Raw genomic sequence first — 19,156 nt, forward strand, 5'->3', positions numbered from 1 at the left:
TTTCCTATAATCCGCACAAAACCTCCATGATCCATCCTTCTTCTTGACTAATAAAACATGTAAGGAAAAGGGGCTAGTACTAGGCTGAATTAGGGAGCTATCTAGCATTTCTATGACAAGGTTTTCAATCTCATTTTTCTGGTAATATGGGTATTTATGGGGTCTTATACTAAAAGGCCGGCTCTTTGGTTGTAAAGGAATAGAGTGATTATGGTTTCGAAAAAGTGGAAGACTGGAAGATGGCTGAAAAATAGCTTGGTATTAGTTTAGCAATAATTGTAGGTCTGCAGAGTGAGTTTGAGTTGTGGGACAAGTTTAGGTGGTTCTCCTCCTCTACTAGAACATCAATACAAAACAAAGGAGATTGAAAATCAATTCCTCCCTTATGTAAAAATAGCCAGGTCATAAGGCAGATTCTGCCAGATCACAAACTGAGCATTGGTCCCACTAATCAAGGCCCCAAGGCGATTTTTGGCAGGCAAAGTCAAAAGGCGGGTTCCGTCAGACCACAATCCGAGCATTGGTCCCACTAAACAAGGTCGCACGGCAAATGTAAGCCAGACCAAAGGATTTGGTGTTGATCCCACTAACCAAGTTGTTCATTAGGAGCCACAAGGCAGGTTTCGCTAGGCTCAACTACTAGTTGTTAGTCCCTTATAGAAAGTTATGAGGCATTTGATGCCCAAGGCTGCACAGAGAGTGTAAGTCAGGTCAATAGATTGAGTCTTGACCCCACTAACCAAGGCATTCATGAGGAGACACAAGGTAGGTTTTGCTAGGCTCAACTACTGGGTGTTAATCCCCTATAGAAAGTTCTAAGGCATTTGACGCCTAAGGCCACACAGCGAGTGTAAGCCAGTCCCAAAGGCTAGGCGATGGTCCCATTAATCAAACCCAAGGTGGGTATCTGCCGGGCCATATATCTGGGTGTTAACCCCGATGCTCAAAAGTCTTCAAGTTATTTGTTTTACCACTACTACGATGGTTGACTGTTAATCCCTTAGCAATCTTTGTCAATTATTTTTGGATTGACAGATAAAGAGAAGAGGATTATGGACGAATACTTATCATATAACACACAAAGATAATAACGACATTACAAAAAATATTTTTTCATTAAAAGTCTCGGAAGATTTCAAAGAGGGAGGGATGATTTCAAAAGTCTCTATTACATTGGCATTCTCTACATCTATTATATCTTCAATAGAGGCTTGGTCAACATCATCAACCCTCCCCTCCTCATGCTCATCCTCGGCCTCCTCCTCCTCCTTTGGAAGAATGCCGTCTATCCAAGAGAAGTTATCAAAAGAAAATCATTTTACTAGCTCCTTCTTCACATAATCTTGAGCCTCGATGAACATCTATCCTCCTTGGGCCACGGTCTCTTGAAGCTCAGCCTCTAGTTCAGCAATTCTATTCGAGGTGGCCCAGTTCTCCTCTTTTAAGATTTCAGCTCCTAGACTTGGCACTAAAGAATGGCCACTTGATCCTCAACACTTTTAGCCCAGTTCTCAAGGGCAAGACGGGAAGTGTTGTCCTCACCCAGGTCTGTCTAGAGTTTGTCCACTGACTCTAGACTCTCCTTCATAGCACTTTCCACTTTGTCAACCCGAGTCTTCAGCCTCGATCGTTCCTCCACCAGGAGCCTCCTGTCCGTTTCCTGAGCACCAAACACTCACCTTAGAACTTTGTTGCACTCTTTAGCCACATAGGACAAAGGGCACTTTGCAGGGCAGAGTGCATAGCATTGTCAAAAAGATCATCTGTTTCAAGCTCATTTAGGCGATGACGATCCCTAGGCCTTAGGGCATTCTTGGTTAATAGGATGGCCAGGGTAGGATCATTAAGGAGAGAAGGTGTCCATGTTAGTGCCAAGGCCAGGCGCTGAATGCTAAGAGGCCATGAGGAGTCAACCCCCATGTTCACGGGAACAGGCTTAGTAGGAGCGGGGACAGCAGTAGAAGGTTCAGAAAGTAGGGTAGATGTAGAAGCGCCCATGGCAGAAGACTCGAGCTGCAAGGGAGTCGTCTCTTCTACTGTAGGTTAGGGAGGAGGAGGGGGAAGCATGACCACTTCTTCTTTTTGGTGAGCATACTTAGCAGGGGACCGGTTGCCCCTACAACAGCTTTACCTTTGTAGGCAGCACGCGCCGCCTCAGCAAATCTGCTTTCTAACCCGACTATATCTACATAAAGTGAAAAGAAAATAAGTAAGGCAGTTTGAAATCTAAGAAAAAATAGAAAGAAAATGTAACAACCCGGAAACCAGACCGCTACCGGCGCTAGGATCCAGATCGACTTAAGATCACCGGGACCCGTAGCAAGCCTAACATGCAACCTGTATACCTGATAAAATTCCATATATGATCATACATTTACATAAAAATTTTAAACTTTTCCATATACTAAGCCTGTCTCGCATACATTATACCTGTCACATATACTTCTTCCTTCAAAAGATTATCGTGCAGTGACTGAGGACGCGGCGAGGAGCAGCACCGGACGGCAAGACTGGAGCAGAGGAAGCGGTGGAGAAGAGCAAAGAAGCAAGCAGACCAGCGGACGCAGGAACCGGACGCAGAACGATGTTGACAGCGTGGAGCAGAGGAACGATCGGCAGGAGGCGCACGGCTGTACCAGACGAGTGACGGAGAGGCCGAATGGGGGAGGGGAGGGCGGCAGTAGACTTGAGAGTTGAGAGAGATTTAGGGTTGGGATTTAAGGGTTTTTTTTATAGCAGGTTTGTTTATTTAGGTTTATTTTTTATAGTTTATATTATTTAATTACTTTTTTATAGTTTATTTTTTATAGTTTATTTAGATTTATTTTTTATCTTTCAATTAAGATTTTATTTTTATAGTTTATATTATTTAAAATGTTTTATACTATATGTTTATTAATTTTGTCTTTAATGTTATAATTTTTTTAAAGATAAATAATATAGCTTTATTGTATTAAAATATTATACTGTATTAATTTACAATAACAATATTTTAAATTATTTTTTAAAATAAATTGTACTAAAAATAAAAATATACGTAAAATTATAAAAAAAATATTTTAACAGTATATTTAATCTTAATTTAAAATTTTAAATAAAATAAAATTTAATTAAAAATTAAATTAAAATTTTAAAAATAAAATTGTCTGATTGGTCGCTGTTTAGCGACTAAACTAATTAGTCGCAATTTCGTCGCAAATATGGTCGCAAATATCTCGCGGCACTAATTCCCACTAAATTTAGCGACGATTTAATATTTGGTCGCTAAATAGCGACCAAATAACGACCAATTTTTGGTCGTTGAGCTTTTTATTAAATAAAAATATTATTTTATTCATGTAGTAGCAGAATGGTCACTGATTGGTTGCTATATAGCAACCAAAAATTTTAGTCGCTAATTTTGATCACAATTTCACAGTTTTTTTGTAGTGAAAATAGCACACATCACATAAAACATTAGCATCATATGGTTCATGTGGGAACACATGAACCCGCATCATATACATAACATATCATTAATGCACATGCATAAAATTATGGTATTTCACATCATCATTCAAGACAGGACTCCACATCCTATCCTAGTGGACATGGTTTTCCTATTGTGCTTGCCCTTCTAGAACATCTATGAGCCCGACACTCTCTAAGTCCGACCATATGAACCTAGGCTTATGATACCAATCTGTAACGACCCGAAATCGAACCGCTATCGGCGCTAGGATTCAGATCGACTTAAGGTCGCCGGGACCCGTAGCAAGCCTAACATACAACCTGTCATACCTGATAAATCCCATACATGATCAAACATTTACATAAAAATTTTAAACTTTTTCATTCACCAAACTTAACCTGTGCATGCATCATAACCAAAACATAAACCCCACACAAGAGCCCTCATCAAATGCTCTAGTGGGACATCATATCATACATCAAGCTTGGTCTAACATTTCTTAACATTAAGACATTTCATAATGATCATGAACAAAAGGGATTAACCATACACACTAGGGTCAAGCACAATTCTAATACTCATTACATTTTGTACAATACTTTACATTACAATATCTTTCATTATTTTCTCATGTCCACATCTAACTATTACATCCACAAAATCTTTACTCTTGCTGACATCCTGATTTATCCCGAACCTGCAAACCTGGGGTTTAAGGGAAAGGGGTGAGCTACTAGAGCCCAGTGAGCAGAATAGTAAAACAATTTATAAAACATATGCTTTCATGGAATGCATCACATCACAAACAAATCACATCAAGGATGGACTTGTCACCAATAGCCCTCTACACATTCCAATGGTGCCAGGGGCGTAGAATGGGCCTCACTGGACTTCTATACCGTATCATCGTCATCATATCTTATTGAGGGCTAATGGGTCATCCAACATCCATCCACATCAACAACATAATATGCAATGCAACATATTCGTGATTTCTAATGCAAACACCCTAGTATATATATCATGGCATTCGTGATGCATGAACATGCTTGAAATTTATTTGCTTTGAAATATAAAGATCCATTCTACTCACTTCAGGCTGACTCTGAGAAGACTCTGAAGCAGCTACCTCACTACTGGGGTCCTCGGTTCCTGGGGTCCGAACCTACACAGGTGGACTCAAATGAGGGACCAAACATACACTAACATGACTCAAAACATCTCCCCCAAAAACCCCCTAAAACATCATAAAAAAATCATAGAAAACATGCAAAGGAAGGCTGAACAGGGCACTTTCGGCGGCACCTTCGGCGGTCGAAACTCCCCTCCAGAGTCGAAAGTTCAACTTTCGGGGGCGAGTTTAGGCGGCCAAAACATGCCACCACAGGCAGGCCGAACCTGAGTTCTTTCAGAATGGCAGAACTCAGCCTCTCATGCACAAACAGCCTCCCAAATCGTCCAAACTCAAACCAAACCATGCAAAAACATGCATAAACACACTCTTAAGCATTTAGGGGCTTAAAACTAACCTATACCCCAACAACAACACATTTTAACAAACAATAACATACATTTCATCATATAACCCTAACACTTTAAATCTACTCTAAACATACATCATATACCCTTGAAACCCCTCAAAACTTATTTAAAACATAGAAGAGGGTGAGGATCTACTCTTACCTCTTGAAGATCGAGAGGAAGGACGATCCAAGCTTGGAGATGTAGAGAAACTAACCCTTGAGGTCTCCAAGCTTCAAAACTCCAATCTTTGCTCAAAATCTTCAAAACCAAGTTAAAGCTCATCAAAACATGAATGATTTGAAGGAAAACATTAAAACCAACCATGGAAGGGCATGGACTCACCTCTGCCCGAAAATGGAGAAGAAAGCTCGCCCATTTTCAGACATGGGACCTTTTATAGGTGGCTGGCCAGACCACCTTCAGAGGCCAAAGGTGCTTCCAAAACTCTACCACGTTCGGCGGCCGAACTTGACATTCGGCTGCAGCAAAAGGGAGCCACTTTTGGCGGCCGAACCTGGCAATTCCCTTCAAAACTTTCTTTTCTTTCAAAACTCAATTTCTTTCTTACTTAAAACCTTAAAACACATGAAAACATTTTAGAAAAACATATTTTACCCTTCTAGAGGTTTCCGACATCTGAGATTCCACCGGAAAATAGGGATTCCGATGCCAGGGTCTAGCCGGGTATTACAAAAAGTGATATTTAGGGAAGAAGAATGGTTCTTATAAGACGATTTTGACAGCATGCTTTAGATGCGGATCAGGAAATGAGGTAGCTATCATTAAAAAGCTAGGCAGGCAAAGCGTCGTGACCAAGAAAAAACTAATATCTATAAGCCACGTGCCCTAGATCATGAGAACAACTATCACCTTCAAATATGAAGAATCGAAGACCAGCGGGGGAATTTCTGATGCTACATAATAATCGCCCAAAATAAGTCACGAGCTGTCACCACATAATAGGTCTACGTGGCAAGGATCTAATAAATGGATAATGTAGTCCCACCCAAAGAAGGGAAGACCCAGACACCTTAATACCTGGTTCATCGCCAAGACTCGCCCTCTCCTGGTAGGACGAGTCTCGGCACAAAGTTACCGTTATCAGATACCATCCAACATATCCCCATTACGCTTGTAATCGCGGGATCATTGGCCTATTAGCTGGTGATATCCCTTATCAAGTAGTCATCATATCATCGCCAGATTATCGAAAAATATTATATTTATCTTCATCATTTTATAATATAAAAGAAAAATGATCACAGAGACAAAAGATACGCTATTCTCTCGTACTAAAATTCTAAGCAATTCTTTACATTCACCTTATTCTCCAGTATATTGACTTGAGTATCAGAGTGGCTGCAGTGGACACCAACCACCTCACGTTCTCTTTTTTGCATATCTAACCAATCACCACACAACTCTATTTTTTGGCTGCATCAGAAAGTATATCAGAAAGTATCAACTTGTTTTAGAGTTGGACATCTATATATCCCGAATCAAACTATCTTAAATTGATTTCATTAATTATTATATTTTATATTTAATTATCTATTTATTACTTATTTTACATATATAAAAGTATTTTAATTTAATCGATTTAAATTATAATATATTATTTAAGTAATGTAATGATAGTACGTATAAAAAAAATGACTTTAAAGAGTGAAAAAATACTTTTTTTTTAAGGAATTAATTGCCTCTACTTTAATTATTGCAGGATTAAGTTAATATTTCTTTAGGATATAATAAAATCTCAAAAATCACATACAATACTTTATGTGATTTTTTAGAAATTTGAGTAGAAGAAAGGTGGAAAAAAGAAAGAAGATTGTATAGAAAATTTGGAGAGTAATAGACATTTATTATAATTCTAAAATTGTTAGGTACCGTTTAGATAAATGTGTTTGAAAAATTCCAAATAAATTTAAAATTTGAATTTTAGAAAAAATAAAACTTCATGTGATTTACGCGTAATCAAGTGTCAAGTATTAAGTTTTTTAATTTTTAATATTGTTTCATTAAATTTTAGATTTTTTTTCAAAATGACCCTTCAAATCAAGTCAAAGCCTTCCAAAAATATAAACACAAAATAAAATCTTTTATTTTTTTTTTATTTGAGACTATTCTTTCTTTACTTTTTAACTTAGGCTATCACAACAACCAGTAATTTATATTAAACTTTCATGTCTTAGCAATTGTTTAATTTCAATTAAATTAAATTGAAGTAGCTGTTTCCCCTTTGCGCTTAAGGAACACGTGATATAAATGCTCCTCTACCACCTATTTTTTTTTTTTTTCTCCAAAGAGCTACCACCTAATTGACTCAATCAACGTCACCCATCCGCTCTTCCTCAGCCTCTCTCAGCCATGGAGCAGATCAAACAAAACCATGTCGAAGTGAATGGATTAAAACTGCACGTCGCAGAAATTGGCAGTGGTATTAGCCCAAACCCAGTAATCTATTTCGTTTCTTCATTTGCATGCTCTTGATCCGTCTACTTTTGTTTGACAACAGTGAATCATGTACTCCGTTTGCAGGTCCGAAGGTCGTATTATTCCTTCATGGATTTCCAGAAATCTGGTACACATGGAGGCACCAAATGATTGCTGTCGCTAATGCTGGCTACCGAGCAATAGCTATTGATTTCAGGGGCTATGGATTCTCTGATCAGCCACCTGAGCCAGAGAAAGGAACCTTCATGGACCTTGTTGGCGATGTACTGGCCCTTCTCGACACTCTAGGCATCAGTAAGGTTCGTTTCATGCCACAGGCCAATTCCCCTCTATTTATAATACTCAATTCTCATTATTTGTTCTTAAAACCCATATAGCTTAAATCTGGTACTTCAATAATTGGAAGCAGGCTTTTGTCATCGCAAAGGATGCTGGAGCTTTTCCGGCATACCTACTTGGCGTCCTCCACCCCAACAGGGTGTCTGCTCTTGCAACGTTGGGCATTCCTTTTATGCTACCAGGTCCTAATGGCATCCCAACTCATCTTATGCCCAAGGGTTTTTACATAGCAAGGTGGCAGGTAAAACTTTGTATCACCTACTTTACTGTAATTATCTGGCCATTAACAATCATAATTTTCCATTAACACTAATACTGTATGTAATTCCTGTGTAATTATAGGAGCCCGGAAGAGCTGAAGCAGACTTTGGCAGGCTAGACGTTAAGACAGTGATAAAGAATATTTACATTCTCTTCTCTGGAACTGAGCCACCAACAGCTAAAGATGATACTCAAGAAATTATGGATTTGGTTGATGCTTCTACTCCTTTACCTCCATGGTTCTCAGAAGAAGATCTTGCAGTTTATGCATCTTTGTATGAGACGTCTGGATTTCGTTTTGCTTTACAGGTTCCATACAGGTAGCATAAACACTCCAACTCCATACCCAGATTGGTTCTAGAAAGATAAGATTGAAACAGTGTACAATATCTTTCTTTTCTAGAAGGAACTTCGGTAAACACCCAGAACCACAAGCTTTTAACTGGGCAAAGTGTCAGTGTACTGATATTTCCCTGGCAACATTTAGAACCACAAAAAATTCTATACTTGATGATTGGTGCTTTTATGCAGGAATTTAAACGTAGATTGCGGAATTAAGGATCCAAAAATCACAGTTCCATCATTATTGATCATGGGTGAGAAGGACTATGTTATGAAGTTCACGGGTGTGGAAGATTTCATTAGGAGTGGGAAAGTGAAGGAATTTGTGCCTGATTTAGATATCATCTTTGTTGAAGATGGGAGCCATTTTGTTCATGAGCAACTCCCACAGCAGGTGAACGAAATCCTCATCAACTTCCTCAACAAACATAGTAAATGAAAAGGATGCTCTAATAGAACCTGATGTGTTCCTATGTTATCCTTTGAGAAAATAAAGTATCCTTAGTGCTGTCTGTCGAGAAAGGGAGTTTTTCTTTTCTTTTCTTTCTTTTTCGGTGTCTTTTATGGAAATTACAACATCTTTTTTGGAAGATGATGCATATCATTCAATAATTGGCTTCCAGGGTAAATTGAACAACAATACAGGCAGATATCTAGGGATACCAGAAAAAGCCCATAGCTATTAAAAAGCATGGCCCATTAGAACCCAACCCTAGATAGCAGAATAGATGTACAGACTACAGACCCTTTACATCAACACTATTGCCGCTGGCGGAGCAAGAAGCACTGTGAAAAATCTGCAACCCAACAATAAATCAAATTGCAATTCAGATAACTAAAACCCACTAGGCAAAACAATGAATCACTCATAAGCTTAGACGCATAAAGCATAAAGCATAAAACATAAAACATTAAAATCTAGCACCATCGGACCCAAAACTAGAGGGGAAATAACAACACTTAAAATATATGTTTTTTTTTTTTTTAAATCACGCAAAATAAAAAAAAAATTAAAAATTAAGCAAATCCAAAAAATTTTTCAAATTTAGAGTGTATAACAAATATGTTAGACACTTCACAAGCGGACATGACATGTTTGTTAGACACTCAACAAGCTAATATGGTATCAGTTGAGCATGTTCAACACTCTAAGCTTGAAATATCATTCTATTTAAAGTTTTTTTTATAATTATTTAAAACTTTTACTTTTTAAAAAAATTAAAATAATTTATAAATATAAATAAAATTAGTTAACAATAATCTCATATCGAATTATACTCTAATCTCATCAAATTACTTTTTTAGACTAAATTATTATTTAGTCTCTATAATATGAAAACATCCACTAATTAATCTATTGGTTTTGAAAAATGCATTTAAAAAGTCTATTAGTTAGTCTTTCCGTTAGTTTTAACAGTTAAGTATTGTAAAAAAGTTTAAAATATCTCTGATACAGAAGGATTAATTAATAAACTTTTTAAAAATTTAAGAGACCAAATGATAAGTTTTTTATAATTATAGAGACTAAATAGTAAAATATTTAACGACAAAATTAACAGAGTGACTAAATAGTAGACTTTTTAAAATATTAGGGATGTTTTAATGCATTTTTTAAAATCGAGAGACTAATTAGTAAGTTTTTCTATACCATATAAATTAAATAATAATTTTCTATTTTCTTAAATCAATAATTTTATAAATTATTTTCTAAATAAACCTATCAATTTGAGTATAACATATTCGTAATTGAATTTAAATATATATAAAATTCATGTAAATCTAATTAAATTAAAATTAATCACAGTAAATAAAATGCATATATTTAAACAAAAAATTGTAATCTTCAATATACTTACTTTTATAAAATAAATTTTATTTTAACAAAATGATATATGAAACTTACCGGTATTTGTCTTTAATTGCAATAGAAGCAAAAATATTAAATAGATTCAAGTATTTTCTTCTCAAATCTCTTACAAAATTATTTTTTTCTTATAAAATTTCTCACAACCCAAAAACAAAATTTTGAACGAAGTTTTTATGAGTTTAAATAGGAGCAGGCGGGAAAAGGCGATCATTAGATTTTTAGACTTTGGGTCTTGAATAAGACGTTGTGCACGGATTTCTATGACTGAATAGTCTTGTTCGACACTATAAGTGTCGAACAAATTGTTGGCCCATAACAATATTCGGTACCTAAAATGTTGAATATGTCATGTCTGTTTGAATGGCATAGATTTCTATGGACGAATTTCTATGACTGAATAGCCTTATTCAAGTAATTATTATGAAGTATTCGTTGAAATATTCAAGTGTTATACAAGTTTCGGCTGAAGTAAGGTAATGAAAAAAAAAATGTTAAGTTCAAGATTCTTTTTACTAATAAAACTTCCTGAGGTTGGCTATGTTCTAGGATCTGGCTAATGCCTTTCCATTTAAGTCTGCAAGCTTATAAAACCCAGGTCTTATTACCTTGATAACTTGGAATGGTCATTCCTAATTGCACATTAGTTTACATCTGCATTGCCTTTCTTTAAGTATGCTCTTTGGAGTACCGTGTCCCTTACTAAGAAAGTTTTTCCTTTGACTTTGGAGTTGAACAAATGGACCATCTTTGGCGGTAGCTTGCCATATTCATGAACGCTTATCCCTTTTCTCTTCTAGCTAGGCTAGGGAGAAACAAATTGTGTCAGCCAGTTTTGCGAGTTAAGGGTTAGTGGTTCAAGTACTTAGGACTCGGAATTCTATCGGAACGATTGCTTCTGACTCATAGGTAAGGGAGAATGGTGTTTCTCCTATGGCTATCCGTGGAGTGGTGCGGTATGCCCATAGCACACTTGGTAACTTTTCTGACCAATTTTCTTTGTATCGTTTAAGTGTTTTCTTCAATCCATGCAAGATAGTTCTATTAGTAACTTCCACCATGCCATTTGATTGAGGATGGTAGAGGGAAGTGAAACTTAGGTCAATTCTCCACTTTAAATAAAAGTCTTTGAACTTTTTACTGGTAAACTGCTTCCCATTGTTTGTGATCAATACTGTTGGGTCCCAAAACAACTGAAACTACGTTTTTTGCAAAAGAAAATTACCCCATCAAAAGTGATTTTCATTGTTGCCTCAACTTCTACCGATTTCATGAAATGGTCAATTGCAATGATTACATACCTCTTCAGATATTCTATGTAACGCCCCGGAAAACCGGATCGCTACCAGCGCTAGGATCCAGATCGGCGTAAGGCCGCCTGGACCCGTAGCAAGCCTAACATAACCTGTAATCCTGTTTAATCCCATACATGATCAACAATACTCATAAACCTATAAACATTCTCATATAACAACCAAGCTCAACCTGTACATAAACATAAACATAACATAAACCTCCACTGGAGCCCTCATCAAAATGCTTTAATGGGGTATCTCATCATACATAAGCTTGGCTGAAACATAACCTCATATCTCATATCATAAAGACCATGTACATACAAGTGGGATTAACAATCTGTATTGGTCAAGCACAACTCTATCCTCAATATTCAAATTACATAACATAACTTAAAACACTTTTACATTTCATCATAATACAATTGTCATGTCCACAATCTAACTATTACATAAACATATCTTCCATACTCTGGCTAACCTCCTGATCTACCCTGCACCTGCACATCTGGGGTTAGGGGAAAGGGGTGAGCTATAAAGCCCAGTGAGCAGAATAGAGAAAACGTACATTAAAATATTTCATGCTTCCATGAAATGCAACACATCACAAACATATCACATAAGGATGGTATTGTCACCTATAGTCCTCAACATAGTCCAATCGTGCCAGGGGCGTAGAATGGGCCTCACTGGTCTTTCTCTTACATACATAACATAACATAACATTCCAATATGCCAGGGGCATAGAATGGGCCTCACTGGTCTTTCTCTTAACATAGTCCAGGGGCGTAGAATGGGCCTCACTAGCAATCCATACCGTATCATTATCATATCATACCATAGGAGGACTAAAGGATCATTCAATAGCCAATCCGCATCCACATCATATTATGCAATGCAACATATTCGTGAATACTAATGCAAACAACCTAAAATATCACATGGCATATATGATGCATGAACATGCTCCAAAAAGTTATATTTCATTTATTTAAAAACTTAAGGTTCATTCCACTCACCTCTGGCTGAAGCTCTACAGACTCTGAAGCAGCTATCTCACTGCTGAGGTCCTCGGTTCCTCGGGTCCGAACCTACACAGGTGGACTCCAATGAGGGACCAATCATACATAAACATAACTCTAATAAACTCCCCAAAAACCCCCTAAAACATCAGGAAAACATCACATAGAAATATGCATGAAATGGCTGAACAGGGCACTTTCGGCGGCACCTTCGGCGGCCGAAAGTCCTGGACAGATCCAAAAGTCAGGCACTTTCGGCGGCACCTTCGGCGGCCGAAAGTCCCAGACAGAGACGAAAGTCTCTTTTCGGGGGCAACTTCGGCAGCCGAATGCTGCCTCCACAAAAGGGGGTTCGGCGGCCGAAAGTCACTTCGGCGCCCGAACCTGAGCTTCTCCCGAAGGGCAGAAACTCAGCTCCTCTATGCACATTTCGCCTCCCAAGCTCAAATCATGCAAAAACTAGTTCTATAACATGCATACATATCATACATTACACCTAGGGGTCTCAAACTATCATATACCCCATCTACAACACTTCCAACAACACATAAACAAGCTACATTGTTTAAAACATCAATATAAACCCATAAACTCAACATATGCCCTAACATGCATTTCTACTCATAGATCTACTTAAAACTTGTTAAAAACATACATTGAGCTCAAGATCGGCTCTTACCTCTTGAAGATCGAGAGAGAGACGATCTAAACTCGGAGATCCAAGCAAATGGGCTCCTGAGTCTCCCAAGCTCCAAAACTTGTTTTAAAAGCTCAAAACCTTCAATGCAAGCTCAAAACTTAAGAAAAATGGTGGGGATTTGGAGGAAGAACAAAAGATTTGGGAGAGGGAGGTTGGAAGCTAGCTGTGGCCGAAAATGGGAGAAAACTCACCCATTTCGGCTAAGTCCCCTTTTTATAGGTGGCTGGCCAGGCCACGTTCGGGGGCCGAATGTGCCTCCGAATCCATGCAATGTTCGGCGGCCGAACCTGGACTTCCCTCACTCATGCTTTCAGGGGCCTAAAGCACTCCCGAAGCGCATGCAAGTTCGGCGGCCGAACCTGACTTTCGGCGGCCGAACCTGAGTTTTCCTCCAAAGACTTTTCATGCAAAAACTCTTTTAAAATCATATTTAAAATCATTAAAACATGAAAACATCTCATGAAAACATGCTTTTACCCTTCTAGAGGTTTCCGACATCCGAGATTCCGCCGGACGGTAGGAATTCCGATACCGGAGTCTAGCCGGGTATTACATTCTCCCCCCTTAAGAACATTCGTCCCCGAATGTTCCTCAACTAACACATGCATAGCATACAACATATTATACATACATAACACACAAGCACATAGAGATCTAACCTTAAAAGAGATGAGGGTACTGCTGGAGCATAGACTCCCGTGTCTCCCAAGTGCATTCTTCCATATTGTGGTGGTTCCAAAGGACTTTCACCATTGGGATTTCCTTGTTTCTCAACTTTCTGGTCTGGGTGTCTAGGATCCGTACTGGCTGTTCAACATAGGTGAGATCCTCTTGGATCTCCACATCAGGCTCACTAAGAACCTTGCTCGGATCTGACACGAACTTCCTCAACATGGAAACATGGAAAACCGGATGGATTCTTTCCATTGAAGCAGGCAAGTCCAGCTTGTACGACACATTCCCAATCCTTTGCAGGACTTCAAAGGGTCCGATGTACCGTGGAGCCAGCTTACCTTTCTTCCCGAACCGAACCACTCCTTTCATAGGAGACACCTTGAGCAATACCAGATCTCCCTCCTGAAACTCTACCTGTCTCCTGCGAATGTCTGCATAACTCTTCTGCCTACTCATAGCAGTCTTGATCCTTTCTCTGATAATGGGTACCACCCTGCTGGTGATCTCAACAAGCTCAGGCCCTGCTAAGGACCTCTCTCCAACTTCTTCCCAGCAAACAGGTGACCTGCACTTCCTCCCATACAAAGCTTCATATGGAGCCATCCCTATGCTAGCATGATGACTGTTATTGTAGGCAAACTCTACCAAGGGTAAATGCTGCCTCCAAGAACCGCCAAAATCTAGCACACACATTCTGAGCATATCTTCTATTGTCTGGATGGTCCTTTCTGACTGTCCATCGGTCTGGGGATGGAAGGCAGTACTGAAATCCAACCTGGTACCCATAGCACTCTGCAGACTCCGCCAAAACCTGGAGGTGAACTGGGGCCCTCTATCTGACACTATTGAAACAGGAACCCCATGCAGTCTAACTATCTCATCAACGTACACCTGCGCCAACTTGTCCACAGAATAGCCACTCCTGACAGGGATGAAGTGAGCAGATTTGGTGAGTCTGTCCACAATCACCCGTATGGAGTCCAATCTGTTGGACGTCGCCGGTAACCCCACTACAAAGTCCATAGCTATATTCTCCCATTTCCACTCTGGAATAGGTAGCGGGTTAAGCATTCCAGCCGGCTTCTGATGTTCCAGCTTCACCCTCTGACATACTTCGCAGGCTGACACAAACTGTGCCCCTTCTTTCTTCATAGCTGGCCACCAATATACTCTCTTCAGATCCTGATACATTTTGGTGGCTCCTGGGTGAACACTGTACCTTGCATTATGAGCTTCTCTCATAATGTCTCCTTTCAATCCCACGTCATCTGGTACACATAGTCTGTTCCCATAGCGGAGGATCCCCTTATCATCAAATCTGAACTCTTCACTCTTGCCTGACTGAACAGTCCTGGCAATCTTCACTAACTCGGGGTCCTCGTGCTGTTTCTGAGCCACCTGCTCCAGAAACACAGGTGTCACTCTCATCTGGGCTATTAAAGCACCTGTACCAGACAACTCCAACTGTAGACCTTCATCCATGAGCTTGTAAAACTCCTTCACCACTGGTCTCCTTTCTGCCATGATGTGGGATAGACTGCCTAGTGACTTCCGGCTTAGGGCGTCTGCCACGACATTCGCCTTACCCGGATGGTACTGGATCTTGCAATCATAGTCACTGAGCAGTTCTACCCATCTTCTCTGTCGCAAATTCAAATCCCTCTGACTCAAGATGTGCTGCAGGCTCTTATGATCTGTGAAGATCTCACATTTTACTCCATAGAGGTAGTGCCTCCACATCTTGAGTGCAAAGATTACTGCTGCCATCTCAAGGTCATGTGTGGGGTAATTCAACTCATGCTTCTTTAGCTGTCTAGAAGCATAAGCAATCACCTTCTCATTTTGCATTAGCACACAACCCAGTCCCACACGGGACGCATCACAAAAGACTGTAAAGTCCTCATCACTAGATGGCAGAGCTAAAACTGGTGCTGAAGTCAACCTCTTCTTAAGCTCTTCGAAACTCTTCTCACACTGGTCGGTCCACAGAAATTTCTGATTCTTCCTGGTCAGTCTGGTCAGAGGAGCTGCTATCTTTGAGAAGTCCTGAACGAACCTCCTGTAGTAACCTGCCAAACCCAAGAAACTCCTGATCTCTGTTACTGAAGTGGGTCTAGGCTAGTTAGCCACAGTTTCTGTCTTCTTGGGGTCTACCTCAATCCCATTCTCCGACACTACATGCCCCAAGAACGAAATGCTTCTCAACCATAACTCACACTTGGAGAACTTGGCATACAAGCCATGCTCCCTCAAGGTCTGCAAAACTATCCTCAGATGATGGGCATGCTCCTCTGCATTCCTGGAATACACTAAGATATCATCTATGAAGACAATAACGAAGTGATCCAGGTACTGGCTAAACACTCTGTTCATGAGATCCATGAATGCTGCAGGGGCGTTAGTTAACCCGAACGGCATTACAAGGAACTCAAAATGCCCATATCTGGTCCTGAAAGCCATCTTTGGCACATCCTCATCTCTGATCCTCAGCTGATGGTACCCCGATCTCATATCTATTTTGGAGAAACAACCCGCTCCTGCTAGCTGGTCGAATAGATCGTCGATCCTTGGCAATGGGTACTTGTTCTTGGTAGTGACTTTGTTCAACTGCCTGTAGTCGATACAAAGTCTAAGGGATCCATCCTTCTTTCTGACAAACAAGACTGGAGCACCCCAGGGTGAGGTACTCGGTCGGATGAAGCCCTTGTCTACCAACTCTTGCAACTGTTCTTTCAATTCTTTCAACTCAGCTGGTGCCATCCTGTAGGGAGGAATAGAGATCGGTCTAGTTCCAGGCATCAATTCAATCTCGAACTCTATCTCCCTAACAGGTGGTAAACCTGGCAACTCGTCTGGGAACACATCTAAAAACTCATTGACCACTGGCACTGCGGCGAGCTCTCTAATCTGACTGTCTAGCTCTCTCACATGAGCCAAATACCCCTGACATCCCCTCCTAAGCAACCTACGAGCCTAAAGAGATGAGATCAAACCTTTAGGTGTACCCCTCCTGTCTCCTCTAAAGACGACCTCTGATCCATCCTGACCTCTGAACCTGACTACCTTGTCCCTGCAGTCCAAGGTAGCGCCATGGGTAGATAACCAGTCCATCCCTAGAATGACGTCAAAGTCTGTCAAATCTAGAACCACTAGGTCGGCGGACATGCATCTCCCCTCAACAAAAACTGGACTACACTGACAGACTGACTCTGCCACTGATGGATCACACTTGGGTCCACTGACCCAGAGAGGACACTCTAACCCAGAGACCATTAATCCCAACCTCTCTACGGCCCTCGGAGCAATAAAAGAATGAGATGCACCAGGGTCCATTAATGCATACACATCAGAACACCCAATGACTAAATTACCTGCCACCACGGTGTTAGATGCATCTGCCTCCTGCTGTGTCATGGTGAAGATCCTTGCTGGAGCTGACGGACCCTCACCTCTGAACCCTGCTGAAGAAGAGGCTGACCCTCTCCCTCTGCCTCTACCACTGGCCTGTGTCATGGCTGGAGCTACTGGCTGTGCCACACTACCAGAAGCTGTCTGCTGAGACTGTGTCACAAAAGCTGCTCTAGGACACTCTCGTGCCATGTGTCCCTCCTGCCCACATCTGAAGCAGGCTGATGTCCCAACTAGACATACTCCTCTGTGCGGTCTCCCACATTTCTTACATACTGCATTCTCTGCACCTGAGCTCGAGCCACTTCCTAATCCCAGACCTGACTTGATCCTGTTCCAGAACTTGTTCTTCTTAAACTTCTTGGTGGTACTGCCCCACCTTTTACTGCCTGAGCTTAAGGAAGAAGGATCCACTTTTCCCCTACCTGGGGTTCTGGAACCAGAAGGCTGTGCTGCTGACTGTTTGACTTTTCCCTCGATGATAGCACTAGCCTCCATCCTCCTAGCCATATCTACTATGGCATGAAAACTCTCTCTATCTGCTGACTGTATCAAGGAGGAATACCTGGAATGGAGCTTCATGATATACCTCCTTGACTTCTTCTGGTCTGTATCAAGGTTCTGCCCAGCAAATGGCAGCAACTCCATAAACCTGTCAGTATATTCATCTACACTCATATCATCAGTTTGTCTCAACTGCTCGAATTCTATCATCTTCAATTCCCTTGAACTATCAGGGAAAGCCCACCCTGCAAATTCATTAGCGAACTCCTCCCATGATAGACTATCCACCCTCGGTTTCACATAGCCCTTGAACCACTCACGGGCCTTCTTGCATTTTAGTGTGAACCCAGCCATCTGAATGGCTCTACTGTCATCCGCCCCTATCTCATCTGTTATCGCCTTGACCCTCTCAAGGTACACAAACGGGTCATCACCGGTTTCAAACTGGGGAGCACCCAACTTCATATAATCAGTCATTCTGACCTTGCTCCCTCCAGATGAGCTAGGTTGAGGTATTTGGGCTTCTGGGACAGTAGGTGCTGCTGGTGGTGGAGGAGGTGCAACATTTTCTGTAGTAGGGTTTACTGGATTTGGATGGTAGGGTGGTGGTGGATACATAGGATACTGTGGGTATGGTGGGTAATATGGTGGGTATGGCATCTGTGTGGGGTAAGGGCTAAAACTAGGGTAATCCGATGTACCTCCCATCGAATACCCGGGATTCTGTGAGAAAGGTGGGTAATGAGGTGGCTGTACAAATCCCGAGGCCTGAGTGCCTCCTTGGGACTCTCCCATGCCTTCCTCTGACATACTCATCCCCAAACTGCCATCCCTCCTCTGGTCCACATCCATGTCCTCATATCTATTTTGGAGAAACAACCCGCTCCTGCTAGCTGGTCGAATAGATCGTCGATCCTTGGCAATGGGTACTTGTTCTTGGTAGTGACTTTGTTCAACTGCCTGTAGTCGATACAAAGTCTAAGGGATCCATCCTTCTTTCTGACAAACAAGACTGGAGCACCCCAGGGTGAGGTACTCGGTCGGATGAAGCCCTTGTCTACCAACTCTTGCAACTGTTCTTTCAATTCTTTCAACTCAGCTGGTGCCATCCTGTAGGGAGGAATAGAGATCGGTCTAGTTCCAGGCATCAATTCAATCTCGAACTCTATCTCCCTAACAGGTGGTAAACCTGGCAACTCGTCTGGGAACACATCTAAAAACTCATTGACCACTGGCACTGCGGCGAGCTCTCTAATCTGACTGTCTAGCTCTCTCACATGAGCCAAATACCCCTGACATCCCCTCCTAAGCAAC

At 40.8% G+C, this 19,156-nt stretch overlaps 1 protein-coding gene across 1 annotated transcript; it reads left to right on the forward strand.

Moving 5' to 3' along the window:
* Positions 1-7,253: 7,253 nt before the first annotated feature.
* LOC110627988 (bifunctional epoxide hydrolase 2) lies at positions 7,254-8,964 on the forward strand. Its single transcript, XM_021774416.2, has 5 exons — positions 7,254-7,415; positions 7,517-7,731; positions 7,842-8,012; positions 8,114-8,352; positions 8,564-8,964. Exons 1-5 carry the CDS (start codon positions 7,346-7,348, stop codon positions 8,811-8,813), a joined length of 945 nt encoding a protein of 314 aa, XP_021630108.1. The 5' UTR covers positions 7,254-7,345; the 3' UTR covers positions 8,814-8,964.
* Positions 8,965-19,156: the final 10,192 nt, after the last annotated feature.

The sequence above is a fragment of the Manihot esculenta genome, chromosome 12 (genome assembly GCF_001659605.2).
Source record: "Manihot esculenta cultivar AM560-2 chromosome 12, M.esculenta_v8, whole genome shotgun sequence".
In the NCBI taxonomy this organism is placed as follows: domain Eukaryota; kingdom Viridiplantae; phylum Streptophyta; class Magnoliopsida; order Malpighiales; family Euphorbiaceae; genus Manihot; species Manihot esculenta.

What these genes read in the sequence shown, in the direction of transcription:
- LOC110627988 (XM_021774416.2), top strand. Translation starts at nt 7,346, where the DNA reads ATGGAGCAGATCAAACAAAACCATGTCGAAGTGAATGGATTAAAACTG. An exon ending in ACACTCTAGGCATCAGTAAG is followed by an intron (nt 7,732 to 7,841) that starts GTTCGTTTCATG and finishes AATTGGAAGCAG; the next exon opens with GCTTTTGTCATCGCAAAGGA. An exon ending in GCTTTACAGGTTCCATACAG is followed by an intron (nt 8,353 to 8,563) that starts GTAGCATAAACA and finishes GCTTTTATGCAG; the next exon opens with GAATTTAAACGTAGATTGCG.